This window comes from Nyctibius grandis, chromosome 4, assembly GCF_013368605.1.
Source record: "Nyctibius grandis isolate bNycGra1 chromosome 4, bNycGra1.pri, whole genome shotgun sequence".
Classification (NCBI taxonomy): domain Eukaryota; kingdom Metazoa; phylum Chordata; class Aves; order Nyctibiiformes; family Nyctibiidae; genus Nyctibius; species Nyctibius grandis.
Genome location: NC_090661.1, coordinates 42,286,895 through 42,309,279, shown reverse-complemented (window position 1 = coordinate 42,309,279; position 22,385 = coordinate 42,286,895). Strand labels below are relative to the sequence as shown.

Sequence of the window (22,385 nt, the reverse complement as noted above, 5' to 3'; positions counted from 1 at the left end):
CACATACAGTGCTAAAATATGAGTCTAGGAAAATGCAACCAAAAATTAACAAAGATTTTACTGCCAGACTTGAGTCTTTATGGAAACTGCGTGCAATCTCCGCATCTTTCAGAAAACTCCACTCTGGACTTTTCAATAGTTCAACAAAATGAAAAACACAGTATTTAATTTTACTGCAAATTGATAATGTTTTCTTTAAGTAAGAAAATGTTTCAAAGACTTTAAATTGCTATTCAGCCTGAACACTAACATGATAAAAGTATAAGTGATTTTTGTCTGAAATTAGATTCTCTTGTGTTTAAATGTATTCTTTCTCCACCCAAAATCAATTAAGGGTATCCAGGTATAGCTAGGAGAGATTTGTTGGCAAATGACTCCAAATTTTAAAAATGAATTAACATTTGAAAAATGACTTGGTAGATAATTAGGTTGATTTGTGTGCAGTAGGAAGTAAGCAGCTAAAAAAAGAGTGTATTATCAAGACTCTAAGCTTTCAAGGCTGATGGAGCCCTGTGTTTCCATTCTAATTTCTGTGTGTCTGCATAATACCATATTGATAATCCAGTAAGTTAAGGACACGCTACAAACTCTTACTCATATGAGCCATCCATTTTGGTCACAATTTAAACTAGAAATTATATTAAAGAAAGGCTAAAGAAATGTTCTTCAAAACTAAGAGGTCATTTTAGCTTCATGGCTGTGCCTGTAACCTTTGGCTGCAGAGGTATACAGTAGCATACCCAGGCAAGTGCGTGTGGCGTGGGCATCACTGATTCTGTTTCTTTCCCTGGCTGGTCAGCCAGCCCAGGCACTTTTAGGATAAAGAAGGTTAAAATGTTGCTTTTTGGTTTTTTTGTCCACATAGTGATAATTACTTGGTTCATGAAGAAAGACAGTCTTAAGATAGTTAAGTTTGAGGCCAGTTATCAAAGCTCACGTGATGGACAATGAGGCTGATGTCTTTTTGAGAAATATTGATGAATACATTAAATTATGAGATAATCTGCTATATATTGTTACACAGTAAAATAAGACACAATGCCCTAATAAAGAGTTATTCAAGTTGTGGCACTTCCGGAGAAGCCAGGAAAGCTTTCACTATGGTTGCCTTTTAAAAGTTAGAGACTCTGCTTCTATTTGAGCCTCAGACTACTGGAGAGCAAGGAGGACACCTGGGGTCATCACGTTCCCTTTTTTCCAAGCTATCTTAAACTGGAGCAGTTGTTCCCAAGCTTTTTTAAAGTTAAGCCTAGTTTGAAAAAAGTGGTAATCCTCTGTGACTTCTTGTGCTGTTACCCAACGACTACTGGTGCAGGGAGCCTTGCTGCTCTGCCCTCGTTTCTGAGCCTCCGGCTCCTTAGTGTTATCTCTTGGCTCAGCCCATGCGCTATGTCTCAGGATGGCTGCCACCTCCTCCCTTTGGCAGCTCTGAGACCAAGCTAGAGCTGCTCTCGTGGCTCTTGCCAGACTATCATTCTCCTGTGGGGCTGACAAACTAGATCAGGCTGCAAAATAAGCCAAACCAAAATGCCTAACGGTGTGAGTTCTTTGCTTTGTCTTTGCTATGTTCCTCACGCAAGTTAAAGCAACTTCCAGGCTGCTTTACTTAATGCTGAGACATGCAATCTGGTCCTGCACAGACCAGTGTCGGCTTGGCAGAGCTCGTGCACGTGCGCTCGGTGTTGTACCTAGGGGTAACAGGCTCCAGCCATATCAGTAAGGCACACCTCAAAAACATGTAAGTAGGGAATTTCAGGCATCAGAGGAGAAAACAGCTGCAGGTCTATATGAGGAGAGTCCCTATGTCTTACACTGTTGCCTCTCTGTCATTCACTAGAATTTCTCTTCTTATGTCTTTTTCCTGCTAGGCTTAGATACCAAGGCTGATGTCACTGACGTCAAGGCAGTTATGCCCACTCGCTGCAAAGTAAATTTGCCCCAAAGGATTGTAACAGATTCTGATTTCAAATATCCATACAAAACAAGTGAGGTTTACCTGTGTTTTCATATGGAACATTACATTAAGAAGCAAACTTTGTTCATTATATATGGTAATACTTGAAACTGCAGCATCTTAACAAGCACAATGAAAACACAAAAGAAACTAATAATTTATTCCTTTTTCTTTACCATGTATATAAATATTTTCAATAAATATAAGACCACAAAAGTAGCTTCATCCTATGTAAATGCTTTGCCAAACCTTAAACTGAGAAAGAAATTAGGCTGTCTCCTTTAGTTCTGTTTTGCTAAATGAGGAAGAAGGTCTGGCAGAATTGAGCCCAATTTAGTTTGTATATTGCTTTTGTGTGGACATTTTAATAATCAGTGCAGGCCTTCACAGTCAAGAAGAGATGAAAACCATATTTAAATTAACACTAAATTCTTCTGAAGTCAATCATCAAGTTCTTCAGGTTAATATTGCTTACAGTAACAGTCACATCACAGTGAAGATGCAGCTGATATTACAGCAATTTTTTCAGCCTTAAACAAGTGGTGCAGAAAATGAAGAGATTTATTTCGTTGAATATGCCCTTCAGTAACAAAGCCACATATTTTTTCTTAGGTACCTGATATATAGATATTCCTTGCATGAATGGAATTAACTCCAGTTAACAGTATTTCCATACTTGAAGAAAAGAGAAGAACAAAGGTTTTGATTTTTTTTTTAAAGTATGCCTAATCTTTGCCATATATTTTACAAACACTGAAGGAAAACTGGCATTTTCTCTCTTCTTTCCTTTTTCTTTTTTTTTTCAGTAATGGAGATAAATTGCAATGATAAGAGTCCCAGGGGCAGAAAGAGCCCTATTGTATTAGACATTGTACAAATACAGAATAAAAAAGATGGTCAGTGCCCTAAAAGCTTCAGTAAACCATTTGACACCACTGGTCTGAGTCATGGCATTCAGTCACAGTTTCAGTTTCTGAAATAATTTTTATTCTGCTCTTCATTTATTTTTCTCAGTAATGAGTTTATGAGTTACAGGAGGCATTTTTGTTAACATCAGAACCTTGAGCCTAAATGAGTTCTGTATAGCAAATTAATCTTATTAGACCAATGAGGCTGACTCAGACATAACATCAACTTTTAGTGGTTTTGGTGTTTAGTAATTGTTTTTTAAAACTGGTTCATATTCCAAACCAGTTCAGTTTTGCTCTGTGGTCATTCAATACTTACCTCATAATTCCCAGTACACTAGCAGTGCAAGATATTTCAGAAGGACACCGACGCACTTTGGGTGTATGAGGACCACTTACACAATTATGCCAGCAGCAACCTGCTCCAGAGCGTTCCAGTGTGCAAGGACCAATCTCAGCTGAAAATAAAAGTGATCCAAGAACACTTCTTGTGTCTGCACCCCCTGTTTGAAGCACTGTCATGTAAAACTGTGAGGCACTCCACCACTGTGGAGCCAGAGCAGCTGGTTCTTGGAATGCAATCCTCTGGTTAATCCTCAACTGTGAAGGAAAGTAACTCTTCTTCAGGGTTTTACATTGAGCCAGAGGCAGATCCAGGAATGTAATCTGGAGTTCCTGAATTCTGATCTCCTATGCTGAAGTGTTACTATTACTGATTTACCCCCCAAAAAGAGAGACACAGTGCCTCAGATTTTTAATTGTGCTAACGTTCTCCAGTGTGAAATGGCAGGCTGCTTTAGGCAGAACAGAGCCAACTGGTGTTCCTAGCAGAGCAAAGATAGGAATGTTGATAACTTGCCTATTTTCTCCTTCATAGGAAGTTTAGACCAAGAAAAGAACAGCCTAAAGCAGAGCACCTTTGAAGTTTAACTTTTACAAGAAGCTCAGCAAGTTCCTCTCAATTCAGAGAATTTATCTTTGCTTTCTTTTCCATCCCAGCTCCCTGGGCATGAAGATAAGTGTGTTCATGGCTCCCTACAACAAAGTAACTAGGTTTCTCATTGTAATTGGTCCAGAGGAAGGGAGTTTTCTACTGTATTCTTCATGAAAGCTCTTGGCCTACGGATCTTGAAACTAAGGTCTAAAAACCAGCTCTATCACAGAAATAAATCTAATTTGCATTCTTCCAATTACTGCCACTGAAGGACTGCACTGTACCTTTTAAAATACCAATTTAATCAAACTTTGACATGAGGAAATATAATGGTATTACAGGAAATAGAGGGACTATTGATAGAAAATACAAAATTGTTTTGACACTAAGTGATTGTTGAATTCAGCACTTGGCTTATTAGCTCACACTTAGGCCTTAATGAAAGTCATTAGAGAAAGGAGGTTTGCAAAGCACGGTGGTGTCATGCAACCTGCCTCTTGAGAAAGGGCTCTGGTCCATCTTAACTGCTGAACCAGGACCAGAATTTTTTTGGTATTGAGTGAGCCCTGGCCAAAAGTATGTCAGGAACCATTAAAAGTGTAGATGAGTTGCAGTGTCCAAGAATATTCCCTGCAATTGATTAACTTCCTAGTATTGATGTAGCCTAGAGGTTCACCTGAAGGTGAGCTGAGTCATTCTCTAAGCTCCAGAGTGCATTACTTAGATGTGTGTTTTCTATAACAGGAGCTAAAACCCCTCACATTTGTGCTGGAATTTATTTGTGCTCACCAAAATGCAAGTTTTTTTAATCTGGATGTTGCCCTCACTCAGACTGTCACTATGAAGACACAATTATTTTTTGTCCTATGGGCAACAGAGTATCCAGGGAAAGGTTAAATAACTGTAATTAATATTAAAATATCCAAGTTACAGAGTAATTGTTTTACCCAGTTGTTCAGAAAAATGTAAGCCTCCAGCAGTTCCAAGAATTATCTGTGAAATAAAAAGCTCTTTAAGAAAAAGTTATACGAAATACAATTTTTCTGTTCTGTTAGAACATCAAATATTGAAGATAAAGTGTTTTACTTCCACTCTGTAGCAGCTATTTAGCATCTATTGTAAAAGAAAGAAACTGTGACCCTTTTGCAGCTTAAAAAAAAAAAACCCAAAGACTATGTGAATAATCTCCTTTTACAGCATTGCAGTGCTTCTGAGGTATCACACTATAAGTAAAAATACCACCCAAATGAGTTCAGAAACATGCATTAAAAAAATCTACTGCTTAAGAAAGGTGTGAAAATGAAATATTAAAAAACAATTCTTGACACTAGAAGTTCTTTGAAACATATGAAGCCACACTGGAAGTCATCGCAGGAAGCCACATTATTTCTTGACACGTGATCTATTATCTTATTTGACTCCATGAATATTCATAAGAATTTACAATCTTCTTTTATTTAGCTCACTGCATTAAACATCTGCTTTTTTTCCCCACCAGACCTGAGGGGAAACAAGATCACCTTCTATTTATGTTGGCTAAAATCATGAAAGGATTATATATACACTACTATAATAACTGAAACAAACCATCAAAAACTAAAGGCTGATGGTAAATTAAAGTCTTACAGTTGCCGTTTGTTCAAAGGGGAACAAGTTCCCAAAATATAATTTTAAGAAAAGCCCATAGATCAACATTACTGCATCTGTATATGATGCTGTGCTATGGCAAAGCAAGATACTCACTTGTGTTGTAATGCAATGTTCTTACATCGAAGGGAATAGAATGCCAAAATCTGTGAACTGTGCTTGGGTCATTGAGCTCTGGCAATCTTGTTGAACTATGCTGCGAAAGAGGTTGCTGTGTTTTGGGAACAGCAGCTACAACAACTCATAAATGATAGACCAAGCATATAATCAGTGCTCCTCAAACTTACCCAATTTTATCATGATGCATGGCAAATAGCACTTGGGATGACTTCAGATGTTTGCTATGCAGAGAATTTCCTAATGACCTAGTATTTGTGTGCATTCTTTCCAGACTAGCTAAGGATCAGTATGCCTGAGGGGAAAAAAATGACAGGAGCTGTGGCTCAAGGAGAAAGCTTTTGGCCTGAAGCTGCGGCAAGAGCTTTATTTTGAAAGTCATCCATATAAATGCAAAAAAATGACATGCAGGCTGATTATGCCTGCACACTCAACACTAGCTGGAGGCGAGGAGTCCTCCAGGTACATAGGGAATAATAAATGACCTTTCATACTGTTTGTGAAAGGAACAGAACAAGCCACATCTCAATCCATGTACGTTTTTAATAATGAGGCTTTATGCCAATACTCTGATAATTCTACATATGGCATCTATTGAAAACATGGAAACTCAAGTTCCAGCTCCTAGAAAATATTCATGCATTTTTGTCTATAGCAACATCCTCACGTTACCATCAAAATTTCTCACTGAAAATGAAAAAAATGGGATTAACTAACAAAATCACACCTCTGTAGTACTAATTGCTATCGCAAAAGTGTTGATGAAGTGAAGAGAGCAGCGATGCAGCAATACCTGGGGAAGAGAACATGGCATGGGTAGAGGACAGTATCCAGCATAACAGGGACCAATAATACAGAGGCTGTGGAGCACAGAACAAACACTTAGTGGAGTCACCTTGAGTCTGCACCAAACCAACCCTGAACATAGTGCATAAAGAATGTAGGACCTGTGCTCCACAGTGCCTGGTCTAAATACCTCCTCCATTAGGAGGAACCCAGTTTGCAACACCCATCTGGATCAGTCAGGAATTGGTGAGCTCAGTGGCTTGAAGCAAAGCAGAACAGCCACCTACCACACTACCAGACCAGTGCCAGGCTCTGTGCAGATGTGTGGTCAGCAGCTCCATATGGAGCACAAGAAGCTGAAGCTGAGTTTCACTGATCAAAGCTGGCCTCAGTGGGTACACTGAGCTTGCTGAGGGATGGGAAACACCCTGTACAGCTGCAGACTCTCATTCAGCAGTCTTACTCCTCCCTGTTTGCTCCAAGCCCTGTGTCCATAAGGTTAGCCTTTTGTAGCTAGGTGGGTGCTTTTTCCCTCACCCCTGCTTCAGTTACTGTCCTACATCCAAGATGTTTCCATGCACTCCTGCTGCGCAGACCCCAGATCCCAAACTCAGGAGACCAGGGAAGCAATTACAAAGACATTTGAATACACCTGCAGGGATCAGACCTGGCAGTACTATTCCTAACAAGAGCAGAAAACTGCTGACCTGAGGGACTCCTCCCAGAGTCAGTTTGGTGGCTCTGTACAATCTCCCTCTGAATTCCAGAATTGAATGTTGTGTTGAAACTCAAGGTTGGCTCTGCACAAGAAAGGTTCAGGACTGTGGCTTATTAGATTAGCTCAGTTCTGTGGAAAAAAAATTGTATTGCTTCTAACCAGTATAAGGTATTACAATTAGACCCTATGGTACTTACTGTAGGTAGGCTACTCCCACTGCTCTGTTGGTTTCATTGGAGCAGGATACAGAAGTCCTTTTAACATTAATGTCTGTCAATCATGCAGACAAAGAGGTACAGGAGACACCCAAGTAGGGAAAAAAATAGAGTAGTTAAAGTGCCATAGGCAAATGAACATCCCTGGTAGAGAAAAACTGATTAATAGGATTCTTATTTCCTTTACGCAATCATGGTAAGCAAGCAGATTGCTCGTCTTTCTCTGGCTACCTTGTTTTCCAATAAAGCCAAATTTCTGCTTCTCACTTAGAAAAGCTGTAATTGTACCTGACACAGCCTTCACACTGAATCTGTTATTTTGTTCAGAAATTTAATTAACTTTTGATTACTCTAATTTAACACATTTCAGTATCTGTTTTGTAATTGTATGAAGGACTAAACAAAACATTAATCTATTTTTAACAGTTTATTTAATTTTTGCTGTGTACTTTAAACATGCATAAAATCAACTGCTCAAATCACAGGATTATTCTTCCACAACAGGAATAGCAGCCTTCACTAGAAGCAATTCTGACATTTGCAGGGACAGTAAATTGGCTCTGCAGGAAGAGCTAAAGAGGTATACCAGCTCTGAAGCTACAAAACCTGGGGCTGAAGAAGTTATGACCTTCCTCAGAGCTATGGTGCAACTCAGAAAGATAAAATCACAGTGCTATCTCTTCCTCTCAATCATCTTCCCCTAGAAGCCTGTACTGCTTCTTTTGGAGGCTAAACAGATCTGACAGTCTGTTTGGAAGGCAAAGCTTTCCACACATCATCTCTGGAAGAGCTACTTCTGGTAGATTTACAGAGGCATTGTGAAATACTTGTGGTCTTCAAGTGACAGGGCTGCTATTCCCTCTTGTTTCTGCTGCTTGACTTGTACTAGGGAAAGTCTTCATGCCCTCTCTCTCCGCTTTCCTCATTTAAATACCTCTGGAGGAAGGGGAAAAGAGGTTCAAGGCAGACATGCTCCTGACCTTAATGTCTGGAGAGTGCTTCAAATAAGAGAGAAGTCAGTACTAAATACAGTCATCATAATGTGTCTGCTACTTAGACAATAAAAGGATTTTAACACCACCACCTAACCTTCCCTACACCCACACCACTGTTCAGCAATATCTTCTCTCTTCCAGCTAATCGGCACTTCAGCTAGCAATTCCGAGGCTGTAGAAAGAAGAAGAAAGCGTAACTGGGTTCTTGAACTACAAGTGAGAAACAGGCTACAAAAAAAAAAAAAAAAAAAAAAATCACCAAGTATAAAGAGCCAGATAGCTCATCACAGATAGCAGAAGTAGGCTAAGTAGCTCAAGAATAGAAGCAAAATAAGTAAACTGTGAGCAAAAGAGAAGAAAAAGGGATCATCATCCAACAGAAATCAAAGGACTTGACTCAGTTCAGGATATAAGATTGTAAACATCACTTCAAAAACAAAACACACTATCATTCTGAGCTGTCTTGTGGCAGTTTTAACACCTTATGCAGTGTCTTTTTTTTTTTCCTTTGGGGAATTGCTTTGTTTTTTCAGCATGGGCAAATTAAAACATGTACTTCATTTAAACACTAATCCCAGCTTACAAAGTATTTTGTGGAATTTTCTTTATCTCATGATGGAAATTTGCAATTCACTGCTGCAAATTCCACTTTCCAGGCCATCTCTGATGATGAAAGAGTCTTCTAACAGCAGCCTCTACTAGCTAGCACAGCAGAGTCCATCAGTTCAGTCTCACCCTTCACAGCAGTAGTGGCATCCACCTGTGATTCTTTACTAAGTGCTTTTAAGTGATTTAACTAAGTACTCTTTCCTTCCTTAGATGTGCCCTGCTACTTGTCTTCTTTGCTTTTTTTTTTAATCTCTGTATGTGTGGGAAGAGAGAGTCTCACACTGGACAATGGAGAAAATAAACGTTTAAATCTAATTCTTCTCTTGACACTCTGCAGCCTTTCAGCTATGTCTGTACCACAAGAGGTCGTTCTACCAAGATATAACCCTTACCAGCAACCTATTTTGTATCTTTGCTAGCAATCTAAGTGCCACTGCAGCTTTGTATAGTTTCTCTTCAAAACAGACGACACTACCTAGGGGCACTCTGTTGATGTGACAGCTGCTTGAAAGACCTTTGATCATTGTTTCAGACGCCACAGACAAAGGAATAACATACAAGATGCATCTTGTCCCTTCAAAGTTACAGTCAACTACTGCCCCTGCCAAATGGTATGCAACATGAATACTAACAAAAAAAAAAAAAGCATCCATAGGGAAGAATTCAAGACCACCTAAGATCATTTTGGTACTGAAAGACCTCTAGCATTTCATCCTCATAAAACAGGAGAGAGCCAAGTACCCGCGGAGGCAGAGCTCCTAGCACCCACCCTCCTCTTCACAAAAGGATTCATTCCATTAAACGTACATGAAATATGCATGACCATTCACACAAAGGGTAAGGAAAAACACATGTCCACTGAAATTTGTGAGAAAAGGTTCATACTGCCATCTGCCCCTCTGAAAGAGAACAGAAGTGAAAATAACCAGAAATGTCTTCTGGATACCATTCCCAAAATGCCTACTCTCTGCTCCAGTGACAACAAGCAGAGAGGATACAAGAAATCTTCTGGGACAGCTGTCAAATCCAAAACATGCATGAAAATGTCTTTATATAATAAACTGAATAAAATATCAATACATGGACATATCGTTTAGATGTCAGGAGGATCTTTTCTATATAAAACCACCATCAATTCAAGACTCGCATCTAAAATTTAACCAACAAATTTACTATCATTCTTTGGTATACAAAGAGAGGCCTTAACATAACTACAGGCCAGTAAGATTCCAGAAATTCAAGATGCATTACAACAAACGAATTTGGCTTCCAGGGAAAGATGACATAATTCCACAAGAATCCATAAATAATAATGATGTCATAATAATTTTTCTATATGCTGTTTCACAGGCATTTGTGTTGAAACTTGCAGATGAATGAATGTTCTCCATCAAATCCTGGTGTAAATATGGTACTGCAACAAGAACAATCATATCCTTTTATATTAATATCCCTTTACGATCTGCTTACATAATTTGCTCCGGACCATAGTATAATCCATTTTCCTTAACAATCAATTTATATCACAAATATATATGGAAAAAAACCTCATTTTAAATGGATTTCTACCTCAATTAAAACTCTTCTTAATGAGTCTGGGGATACAGCTTTGGAGTAGATGAACAGAATGTATTTAAAATACATTAGCTGAGTTTAAATAAAAACAGCTCATACTTACAATACCTACAGCTAGCTAAAAATAAGCTAGTTTATGCGCTAACCACCTAGTACGATTTATTCTTCCATAAAGGGTTTGCTTTGGCAGAGAACCTCACTTAACATCATGCAAGAGAGAACGTTATTTTAAAAAACAGACAGAAGCCAAATATATCCCTATGTGTACACTGGGCTATTCATGAATGCGTATTGCCCTTTGCTGTGCAACAAGTAATCTTACTACTATGATTGAGGCCAGGTAATAAATTTGGCTTCTTACCCACACTTCTACTATATTACATTCTTTTTTTAAAAAAAAACATGGTTGTAAAAATAAAATCTTCGGTTCTAAAATGAATTCAGAGAGACACACTGAATTCTGCATCACTATCCTGACTTTGCTGAAGCCATATTATTCAAAAAACTTGTGTCAGAATTCACAGATGGGAGGAAGACACAACTCTTAATTTCAGAGCTGTTCGATGAGTATCAGGGTATGTAGCCAAAAACGTGAAAGATAATAAAGAAGCAGTTTAATACTTAACTTTTCCCATTAGCAATGGGATCTCATTTCAGAACTATGCCTTGTTTTTCTTCAGATCATGGTTTTGATCCCTACTGATTCAGATCCCTTTTTAACTGCATTGTTTCTGTTCCCTCCTGCTCCAAAGCAGTATCCTTGAAGAGAAATGATCCAACTGATAGGTTCAGCCTCAGTTACCTGAAAACACAAGCATTACTTTTAAAGAAACAAGTGACAAACAATATTCAGATTAATATTTTTTCACACAAGAAACTACAACAGCATACTATTCTTACCACAAGCCTATGTAACTTTCCCATCAGAAGACAAGCAGATTTTTCATTTCTTATAGAGAAGAAACAAAACCTGCTCCCTGATAGCTGTAGGGTATCGGTAAGTTTGTGTAGTAGAAATACCTTGTTTATTTTATTCCATAAACCTGTATCCTCGCTGCCTGTCCCCTCCTTAGAGGTCACTGACAGCTCACCAGCCCCGTTTTGCCTTCTGCAAAAGGTATATAGCATTTGCTGATTGACCTGCGGTTACATTTTTAGCAAGGATTTTACTCGCTTGCGTGTCACATCTAGCTTGCTTTTAAATATTTGCAAGCACTCAAAATCCCTCTGCCCCGTCCCCCCCACCCGCCTGCAGGCCCCATCGTGAGGCTCTCCCGTGGCGCCAGGCGCAGGCCTGGCCGCCGGGCCCGGTTCTCCCCCGCCGGCTGCCGGCGCCCCGCCTCCCACCCCTGCCCGCCCCTCCCTTCCAGCCGCCTGCCATCGCAGGCTGGCATCCGCGGGCCCCTGGGGACGTAGTGCCTGGCCCCACCGGGCACTGATGCGAGCAGCCCGCGGTGGCGGAAAGGCGGTACACGGCGTCCCGGCGGCAGCGACTGGCCCACGCCCGCCCGCCCCCCCCCATCACGCCGTGCGGGGCCCGCCATGGCGGCGGCGCGGCCGGCGCTGGCTCGGGCCCTGCTGCAGCAGTGCCTGTCCGCCCGGCTGCAGGTGAAGCCGCCCGAGCGCGGCTCCGAGGCCGAGTGGGTGGAGGTAACGTCTGCCGCGGGCCGCCTCCCTCGGTATCGCCCCTTCGGCCCTCGGCGTGGCGGGAGGCGGTGGCTTGGGGCCGCTGCGGGTCGGGCGGCGGGAAAACGCTCCGTCTCCTGCGCGCAAGCGCCGGCGGGGAGAGAGGAGGGTGCGCTGGGTGGGGCTGTGGTCCGTCCGCCTGCACGGAGGGTGCTGCCGGTGATGGCCGCGGGGGCGAGACTGCCGTCCTTCCGCTACGCGTGGTCAGATCAGTGGTGCCCGCAGTAGTGCCCGTGGAGCTTCAGGAGACCTCGGGCTGACTTGCTGTCTGCACCTGCCCTCAGAGCCTGCAGCCTGTCTGCTCAGGTTCGCTCTGCAGAGCTGCCCGCGCTGGAAGCCGCCCCCGGTGGTGGGCTGGCCCCTGGCAGCAGCCCAGCGCCCATCCAGCCACCTCGGTACCCCGGCCAGGACGGGGAAAGAGGAACAAAAGGAGTAAGAGAACTAATGGGTCAGAGTAAAGTCAGGGAAAACACTTACTGTCACAGGCAAAACAGATTTGCCTTGGGGAATTTAAGTTAATTTGTTGCTAGTTAACATAAATATTGAATTAGTGATTTGGGTATTGCAAAAAAACCCCACAAATATTTAGACATTTGAGGAAAACACACCTCCTCCTTTCTCCAGACTAAGCTTCACTTCAGACACTTCTCCTACCCCATTCCTAGTTTCCACTCCAGAGCCCTCTCCTTCCCCTCTGCTATCCCCACAGGTTACACTCAGTCCCCTCCAGCAAGGCAACAAGCAACACAGGAGGCTGGGGTCAGTGTGTCCTGGTTTTTCTCTGCTGCTCATTCTTTCCCAGTGCTCCAGCATGGGGCCTCCACAGGCTGCAGTCCCTTTGGGAGCATGACTGCTGCTCCACCACAAAACACCTTCTTCCCCTCTAACCTTACTGTTCCCCCTTTAGCACTCTCTGCCCTTTCTTAAATATACTTTCACAGAGGTGCTACAAACTTGGCTGATGGGCTCAGCTGTGTACTTTGTGTGATAGTGTACACTTGGAGAAGAAAGACCAGGTAGAACAATGGGAGGATGGCAGCAGTAGTTCTGACTTTTTTTTTTTCCCAGACCACTAACCAAAAATGAAATTTAAGATGTAGACCACTGCACAGATTGAGGGAAAAAATGTAATTTCCCCCATTTCCTCCTTAAAATGTTCTTAAAATGTTTCTCTCCTTGTTTGGAAGAGGCAGGTGGATCTCTTTGAGGAGACTGAGGGGTGACCTCATTAATGTTTATAAATATGTAGAGGGCAAGTGTCATGAGGATGGAGCCAGGCTCTTCTCAGTGACATCCCTTGACAGGACAAGGGGCAACGGGTGCAAGCTGGAACACAGGAGGTTCCACATAAACATGAGGAAAAACTTCTTTACAGTGAGGGTAACTGAACACTGGAACAGGCTGCCCAGAGAAGTTGTGGAGTCTCCTTCTCTGGAGACATTCAAAACCTGCCTGGACACATTCCTGTGTGACATGATCTAGGTAATCCTGCTCCGGCAGGGGGATTGGACTAGATGATCTTTCGAGGTCCCTTCCATTCCCTAACATTCTGTGATTCTGTGATCCATAAGACCTAGTTTCTGCGGCGTGGGAAACCAGAACGCTTTACTCAGAGGAAACACGTGTCATCTCACGGATACTGTGTTTGGCTGAAGTGCATCCGTGTGTGTTGCATTATTAGCATTGCAGTGTAAGGTTAATTGTAGTGAAAGTTGCTCAGCACAGCATAAATTAACTATAGGGGAAATATACTATTTCTGGCTTGCTAATCTCAGAAGTAATTGTAGATCTAGTAAATAAAAGCAGAAATGTCATTTTGCTGTCTGTCTTTTAAACTATCTGAAAAGAAGCATATGTTATGGTTTAGAGGTATCATGACTAACTCTATTACAAGGAAGTTATGCTGTTTATATGCCTTATTTGAAGTTTTAAATGGCTTAACCAAAATCGCTGGGAAAGTAATAGATAGCATTACAGGAATCTGCAAGAGATTTGGGTGGTCTCAGCAGCATATATTTTTCAGACATGAACCTTAGTAATATTTATCATGGTTATTTAGGAATCTTTCCTGAGTACCTGGGGCTTTTTAAGAGAAATCTGTTTTAACAAGAACTAGTCGCCCTGAAGCAAAAAACTGTGGGAAGTTTATACTTTCTTTAGTATGACTACTTTAGAGGTCTTTGGAAGGAATCTTTGCTGCTGACATTTTCTGGTAGGGTCATGTTACTCCCTATATATGCATGTCAATGCAAAAATAAAAAATATAGACCTCATAAACTATTATTTACATAAACCAGTGTGTTCCTGATGATCTATAACAACTTAAAACTAGGTCCTCACCTTGAGAAATTTCTAGTATACTATAAATAGCACATTATGGAGGTGGCTTTGAATAGCTTCTGAGCTTTAAGGGACCCTTGTAGGTACTTTAGGAACTTCAGAGCGGATGTTCTTTATCTGGAAAAAGGTTAGGAGGTACATCTATACATGAATCACTGCCTTCATTGTGTTTTCATGATTGAGTTTTTCTGGCCTGTTGAGGGTTACTGGGGATGGGATGTCTTGTTTACGGAGAAATGGTGGTTAGATAGCATCCATAATGGGTTCATGTATAGAGGAAAATACTTAGGAGGAAAAAAATTAATTCTCCTTTTAAAGGCAGGGGAGAAATACAGTGAGATTTGGTGTATTTCACAGTTATGGGAGAAAAGAAACATTAAATGAATATTCAGCTAAAATGTATAAGTGCCTACACATTATGCAATGAAAACTGTCTTTCCCTTATCTTCTTTCCCTTGATTTGTTTTCTGGTTAAGATAGCAAAAAGAGGTGCAAAGAACCAGGCGCAGACTTGTGCTGCGACCTGTGGTAGATGATGTAATCTCTCTTTGCTGCAGCTGAATGTATGAAATATGAAGAAATCTTCTCACAGGGTAGCAAATCTGAACTTGAAATGGAAATGTCAAAGAATAGTTTCTATAAATTAGTTTCACAAACAGGCTTCCTCAGCATTACAAAGTGTCTCCATTTTCATTATCACTTGCATTACGTATTCCTGAGGGGGGGGAGGAAAGGTGGAGTTGAGATAACATTTTGCAGAATATATTTGTGTTTTGCTAGTGAAATCCTGCAAAATTCAGATGAATCTATTTAGTCAGAGGATGAGGGAAGGTTTAGTATTTGCTTTCCTGCAAAAGAGCTAGAAAAGAGTAGTTTGGCAGGCAGCATTGCTAAGGCTGGCTGTGTGGCCTTAGGGGCTGGGTACTTCAGCCCTTCATGATGCACGTTGCCTGGTCTGATGATTACTTAGGACAGTTGTATAATAAATGCTAGTGTTGCAAAGTAACATGCTTTGCTGGTTTATTTGTGTAGGCATTTTACTGGATAACAGCAAAATCCACACAGAGGACAGCTTCCCTGCCCAACTGCCTGCTTGTCACTTTGTGAGTTCCTTGCAGTGGCTGTTTGCACATCAGCATGTTGAATTTGTAACCTTCTTATTTGTGTTATTGGCCTGGTTTCATTGGGATTTGATTTCAGTTTATGGCCAGCCATGGTGATCAAGTCCCTTAGCAGTTAAATCCAGGGCAGCTGACCCTGGCTGGCCCACAGGTGTATTCTATATCATTGACATCAAGCTCACTATAAATGAGAGGGCTTGCTGGGAAGAGGTAGGGTTCTTCTTGGTCTCCTTGCCTGGTCTGCCTTCTTCCTCATTGTGATTCCTAGAGCAACTTCCCAGTTCTCTGTGGATAAGTATACTTTTGGCTATTTTGTGTTGTCATTTATATTGATTTCTTCATTTCATTAAACCTGGTTAACTTCAACATACAAGTCACAGAATCAATCAGGTTGGAAGAGACCTCTGGGAATATCAAGTCCAACCGTTGCCCTGACACCACCATGTCAACTAGACCATGGCACTAAGTGCCATGTCCTGTCTTGTCTTAAACACGTCCAGAGATGGTGACTGTACCACCTCCCTGGGCAGCCTGTTCCAATGTCTAATGACCCTTTCTGAGAAGAAGTCTTCTTCCTTTTCCCAATTCCCTTCCTCATTTGGGGAAGGGACATTGGGTGAGAGAAAAACTGCTATTGTTTAGACCCTGGGTGTGGGCTAATGAAGACAGTTATTTTCCTTGGCTTTTCCTGTGTTGAATATAGCTCTGAAGAGCAGTTTAACTAGACTTTGACAGGGTACAGAGGACCTTCAGCAATGCAATGTTTTTGCTTTGGTTCAAAAGGTTTACATGTTCCTGTTCCTTACACTGGCAATAAGCACAAGTCTTGGGACACCTGAAACCCTGATACAAGATCAGAGGACTGACATGCATTATTATTAGGTTAGCTCTTGAAATTGCATTCAATTTTACATCTTCTATTCAATTAAGAAAACTAAAGAACAAAAAAGTAAGACATAACAAGAGGTTCAAACATGGTTGCATGTGTTGTAAATAGTGTTCAACCACAGTTTTCAGTCATAGTTGAAACCATAAGTTTCAACTTACAAATAGTTGAATAGTTTTCAACTATAACATGGTTGAAAAGTGTTCTAGAAGATCATAAACATGCAGTATAAATAGAAGCATCCTCTAGCAGCTTTAGCGTGTCTCTGAATTAACTTTTTTTCGTTTAACCTCCTATCCCTCTTAATTTCCCTCAATATGTATGTCTCATTTTGTGATAAAAAGTATATTCAAAAATAGGCATCAAATCCTGAGAGAGGCTGGAAAAACAAGGAATGTTTTTATTTAATCTTTAGCTGTCTGGCCTTAGGACTTGCAGATGTCACTTTATTTACCTTTTTGTCTCTTCAATTGAGCTGCTTGCAGAATGTTGTTACATCCGTATGTGAGACTGTGTGAAAAACAGTCACAAGTCTCAGAATTAGAATGGTTTTCTGTGATGTGTGCCGGATCATGGAGTCGCTTATTTCTAATGCAGTGGTCAGATCTATACAGTATAAATGTGCTTGGCCTATTCTATCACAAATATTTTTATTAGTAGGTATGTGTGCATTGTTATTTTCTATTAATATCCTGACGCTGGTCTGTTTCTGGAATGAATATTTAGCTAAACATGTAAGGATATCTAACTTTTGGCAGCCTGCATTTCTCTCTCTTATTCGAACAGATGGTTTGAAATGTCATTTGAGGTTCAGGCCATCAAATTCTTACAGTGTTTATGAAATATGGCAGCCATTTGGGAACCTGCATGATATTCTGCAGTGGTCAAAGTGAGTTTTGAAAGGAGCCATTTAAAGCTTTTGAAAGTTCTCAGCATGTGACGTTTTGGCTACAAAGAGCATTCTCTTTTTCCAGAAGTTTGTCACTAGAAAAATATTTGAGAAGGCATAGCTCTTCCCAGTCATTGCCTTGAGCATTTTGTTTAATCTCTGCAATAACAAAGGGATAAAATCTCATGCATATAGCTAAGTTTTCTTCTCCAAAAACCTTTATCTTTTAAAGGAAAGGGGAAAGGAAAAGAAAAGAGGAAAAATTTTAAAAAGGCGTTTTTAAGCAACTATTCACATTTTTTATCCTTTTGCTTTGGTAACATCCATATTAATTACTCCTTCCTGCCCCAATCTAGTTAGCATCTCTTAGGTGGTATTTCATAACCTGACATTTATTTTCTTCTAACAAAAATATAAAGATACATATTCTTGACAAAGCAGTGGTGAGGTTTTTTTAGATACTGTATGCTTGTGGACATTGTATGCCTGCCTTTTTTTTTTTTCCTGAAGATTTGAAACCATCCAGGTATACTTGTGCATGAGACATAATTGCTGTTAGTTGCAGACCCATCAATTTGTCGTAAAGCACAGGCTGTTGCACACGCATTCCTTGTGAACTAACCAAGAGAGCAGAAAAGCAACGCAAGAGTTGCCCTGTGCTTTCTCCTCAGTATACAGACTAATTCTTACCTCAAACAGGTAGTTCTTACAAGTAGTCTCTGAATGCTAAAGAACTGGCATATCCTTTACTCTATACAAATCAGGGAAAAGGTCCCATTTCACCAAAAAGATTTCACCCAAAGTGCTAAATAATATTTTGAACAACTTTATAACATTCTGAACAACTTCGTAGTTGTTGGTCATCATATTTAAATTGGTCATCATATTTAAATCTTAATTAACATCCTCTGTGTTTTTTTCAGAATTATCCTGTACTAGATTACTTTTACATCAAAATATAATTCAGTTCACTGTCAAGTCCTGTGATGTCTGTCATAATTGGAAATAAACTCATAATTCACACTGAAAATTACTTTATCTCCATATTTGATAGGAAAAAGCTTAAATTATTTCCTATGCTGGGTTTAAGTACACTAATTCATCTTGTCACCTTGTCTGTGTTAATACTGTACATTGTATAATTAAATTTGGCTTCACATGGAGCTAATAAATTGGCATAATTGTATGTAGAAGCATTGTGCAGATAATCAGTATATATCTCATAAGCTTCCACAGTGTGGTGTGTAAACTTGGTGTCTGAGGCTGTACTAAATAACTAAAACTACTCTCGGAAGCTTTTTTGTTGTGTAGTTTTGTCATTTTTTTTGGTGATAAGTGTGCATGGTGGACAACGAGAAACATTGACATAGTTTTCTGTAATCTTTCGTAGATCCAGAGAGGGCTTGTTATCTACATATGCTTCTTCAAAGGTGCTGATGAGGATCTTGTTCCAAAAATTGGTATGATATAATCCTTATAAATTCTTGTATTGTTTGAAAAAAGGAGAAAAGCAGTGGAGGCAGAGAAGGCAGCAACCAATTTGGACAAGAAGTCGTCGAAAAGCCATCAGATAGCATCATTCCAAATCGATCACCTGGCTGAAAGAACAGCTTGGTTGGTCTTGTTTCTTTTGACAGTTGTCCATAGCTCTCACCCTGTCCGTCTGCTCCTGATCAACCTGTTAGAAAATCAATTCCCATGATTGTAACATTCTAGCAAACAGCGAAAGCACTGCACCTGCTGTTTGACATGTTACATGTATCAGGCAACAGGTTCAGTCCAGGACAGAGCTGAATTTAGAGAAAACTGTTTTCAAATAATTCATGGCCTGATTTGACAAGTGTTTTAACACTGGCCTCACTGTATGTGCAAGATATTCAAAATTATAGCCAGTAGATGGAGTTGGGTGGATAACTAAACAGTGTCCTTCCCATCTCATTTCAGTGATACTATATACACTGTTAGCATTTCAAGTGCAGTTTTCTGGTTCAGAAGTGATAACAGCAATATCTGCAGTTCTTTCCCTCTTCTCCACGTGCACTTTGACATTTACATCAAAGCAGAGAAGATGCTGTGGATAAGGTCAAATAGTAGTGATTTCTGTCTTCACCCACTGTTGTTTTGGCTTGAGGTTCTGATTTTTTTTTTTTGATTCTGAGTTTTTTGTTTTGTTTTTGATTTCTTTATTACTTTTATTTAATTTCTTATCCCTCCTTTCCTCCATCAGTAGCACTGGAACACCTGGGAAATTCTGTGATGCCACCTATTCCAGATAAAAATGCCCCTTTTCTGTGGCTGGCTGATACTAGTGGTTTCGCAAAAGGTCATGTAACAGTCTATTTCAGGCTACTTGCTGGGACCAGCAGAAAGACCTGGCAGTGCACAAGCACAGGTGCTATTGAAAATGCTGAGAGCAACTCCTGGAGGGTTCTCTTTTGGTCTTGGAGGGCACAGTCTTTCTGTGATGCTAAACTAAGTAGAAATCTTTGGGTGTATTTAAAGCTATGATATGAAAACTGATTTTGGGCTTGTGAGAGTTTCGTGAGAGTATTACTTGAGAATAACGACCTTTTCAGCTGTGGGGCAGCTAAAACAGGCCAGAAAAAGGAAGTTCTGTTTCCTATTAGGAGATTCATCTACAACCATCCTCAAGTGTCTTAGAGCATATTTTTTCCTAAATATATTTTGAAACTGTTTAAATGAGTTGTTTTGGTTCCTGAATCACAACTCATCTCTTTTTGCTTCAAACAACATTAAATTTCTATGGGTTTGGAGGCATGACTAGTATCCTCACAGCTTTTACAGAGTTGGAGGAATTTTTGGGAGAATGATCTGATTTGTTATAGAAACATTGGAAAATGTAATGCTAGTAAATGCATTGATTTTATTTGCAAGTTTATATGTTGTGGCTTATGGGCCAAATTGCATCTCTGACCTTCCTGCCCATTTCCTCTCTCAAAAGACAAGCTGGCACCTGCACGTTTCAAAGTGGAGCGCTGAAGGGCACTTGCTCCGCTTGAGACCAAACTGCTGAGCTGTGACTTCAGCATAGATCAGTGCTGGGTCCTGCTGTGAACCTACTGCAACTAGAATGAAAAGACAGTCAGGGCAGAAACTTCTCCAAAGGGCACTGAAGATGGTTTTGTCTCCCACAATGTGTAGTTTTGTGCAAATGTTGCCTCTTTGAGTATCAGACAATTAAGTTAGGGTCACTAGTTGGATCCTGGGTTCCATTGGGGTTGTCCAACTAGAATCAACTTTAGGATTTCAGACAGCCAACCACTTCCCCCCAAAAAAGCTCTATAAACATATTATACTAATATAAATATTCTTCACATTCTTCACAGTACTCAGACATCTTAGTTGGTTAATAGTGTTTTCTGACTATCCATGTTTCATTTCATTAATAAGCAGTTTCTTTTACTTGAATAGTTTGTCACACATTGCAGTATTTCTTGAATCTTGTTTATGATGTTATATTAGGTCCTATTTAATTTACTTTAGTTACACTAACTCTTGTTTATTTTTATTTGCAGTCAATATGCTGTTGAATGTTAAATTAAGTGAAAATGAAAGCGGCGAATACGTTTCTGTTCTTGATTTACCAGGCGATGTGCTAATCATACCACAAGCTACCCTAGGTGGTAAACTGAAGGGAAGAAAGATGCAATACCATGCAAACATTGAAAAAGAAAAAGGGCTGGAACTTTATTCTCAGTTTGTGAGTTTGTGTGAAAAAGAACTGGCTGCCAATGCCAAATGCGTGGAAGCAGGTGTTCTCATCCAGCACGGCACATACGGAAACAGGCAGGTGTTAAAACTGGATACAAATGGACCTTACACTCATCTGATTGAATTTTGAAACAAATAAATTATATTCTAGATACAGTACTGGCTTGCAACTGTCATCCTTTTTTTTTCATTTGTAAGCATTAATGTACTTAAATGGTTTGAGAGGTACAGTATAAGAAAGACTTCCACTCATCCATACTGGTGTTGCCTCTCATTAAATAGAAGGATGTCTGAGACTGCTTTGTGATAGTGAGTATGTGGTTTATGTCCATATTCGTCTGAAGTGTTCTCAGAATAGTTGTTAAGATTCATCCAATGAAGATGTATAATTTGGAAGGCTTTATTAACAAAAATGGGGTAATGCATATGTTTCTTACTACAAAATAATGACAAAAGTATTACATGTATTAGCTATTGTAAAGTACGCTTGGGGAAGTGAAGTTTATAGGTTAAAAAAGAATGCTGTAGATGTATTTATTTGTTTCCAGGTTTCCAGAGTCAGACAATTTTTGCCCTTCTGCTTTCTATCTGTAAAATAGTAACGCTTCCTAGCTAACAAACATATTGAAAGCACAAAGCCACTGAATTTTTAGCCTCTTAGAGAGTCGGTACTAAATAAGAAAGCCCATCCCCCTCATCCAGATTGTGTAGGAGTGGGACACTTAAGGTAGTACTAGGACTGAACATGGGCTATACAGGGAAGAAAAAGTGAGATGCATCTAGAAACACAAGTCAGGGCAGTACCACTGAATTGCTTTCTTGAAGCTTGCACTCTGAATCTCCTCTGACATGTTTTGATAGGCTGCTTGCTATAGCTTGGTCTGTGTCCTTGTTACCTCGGTCTTGTTGTCTACTCAATTCTTTCATAACCAAGCCTCCGGAAAAGGGACTGAAATATTCAAATAAACACAAAATAAAAAATGGTACAATGTGTGCTGCCACCTCATTGTTCCCTCTGCCCCTACTGCTTCCTTCCAACTTTTTGTCTATTGAATCCACGAGGCAGAGATGAGCTTATATTTCTTTTATATACAGTGTTGGCACATTTGGGGCCCCATTCCCAGCTGACCCCCTATGCAATACTGCAATAAACATAATTAACAGATGGTGTTAAGAAGATATAATGAGAAATTCTGTCTTGTAAGGCAGTAAGAACAGAGCAGCTACATTAAAATGTGGCAAATTCAAAACTGATTCAAGTGCAATCCTGTGA

The 22,385-nt window shown here is 40.2% G+C and overlaps 1 protein-coding gene across 2 annotated transcripts; it reads left to right on the top strand.

The window, feature by feature from the left end:
* The first annotated feature begins 11,823 nt into the window (after positions 1-11,823).
* DTD2 (D-aminoacyl-tRNA deacylase 2) lies at positions 11,824-21,271 on the top strand. Of its 2 annotated transcripts, none has more exons than XM_068399302.1 (3): positions 11,824-12,108; positions 18,771-18,840; positions 20,989-21,271. In XM_068399302.1, exons 1-3 carry the CDS (start codon positions 12,001-12,003, stop codon positions 21,240-21,242), a joined length of 432 nt encoding a protein of 143 aa, XP_068255403.1. In that variant the 5' UTR covers positions 11,824-12,000; the 3' UTR covers positions 21,243-21,271. The 2 variants fall into 2 exon arrangements, with proteins under 2 accessions (XP_068255403.1, XP_068255402.1); XM_068399301.1 differs by having other exon boundaries at positions 20,917-21,271.
* Positions 21,272-22,385: the final 1,114 nt, after the last annotated feature.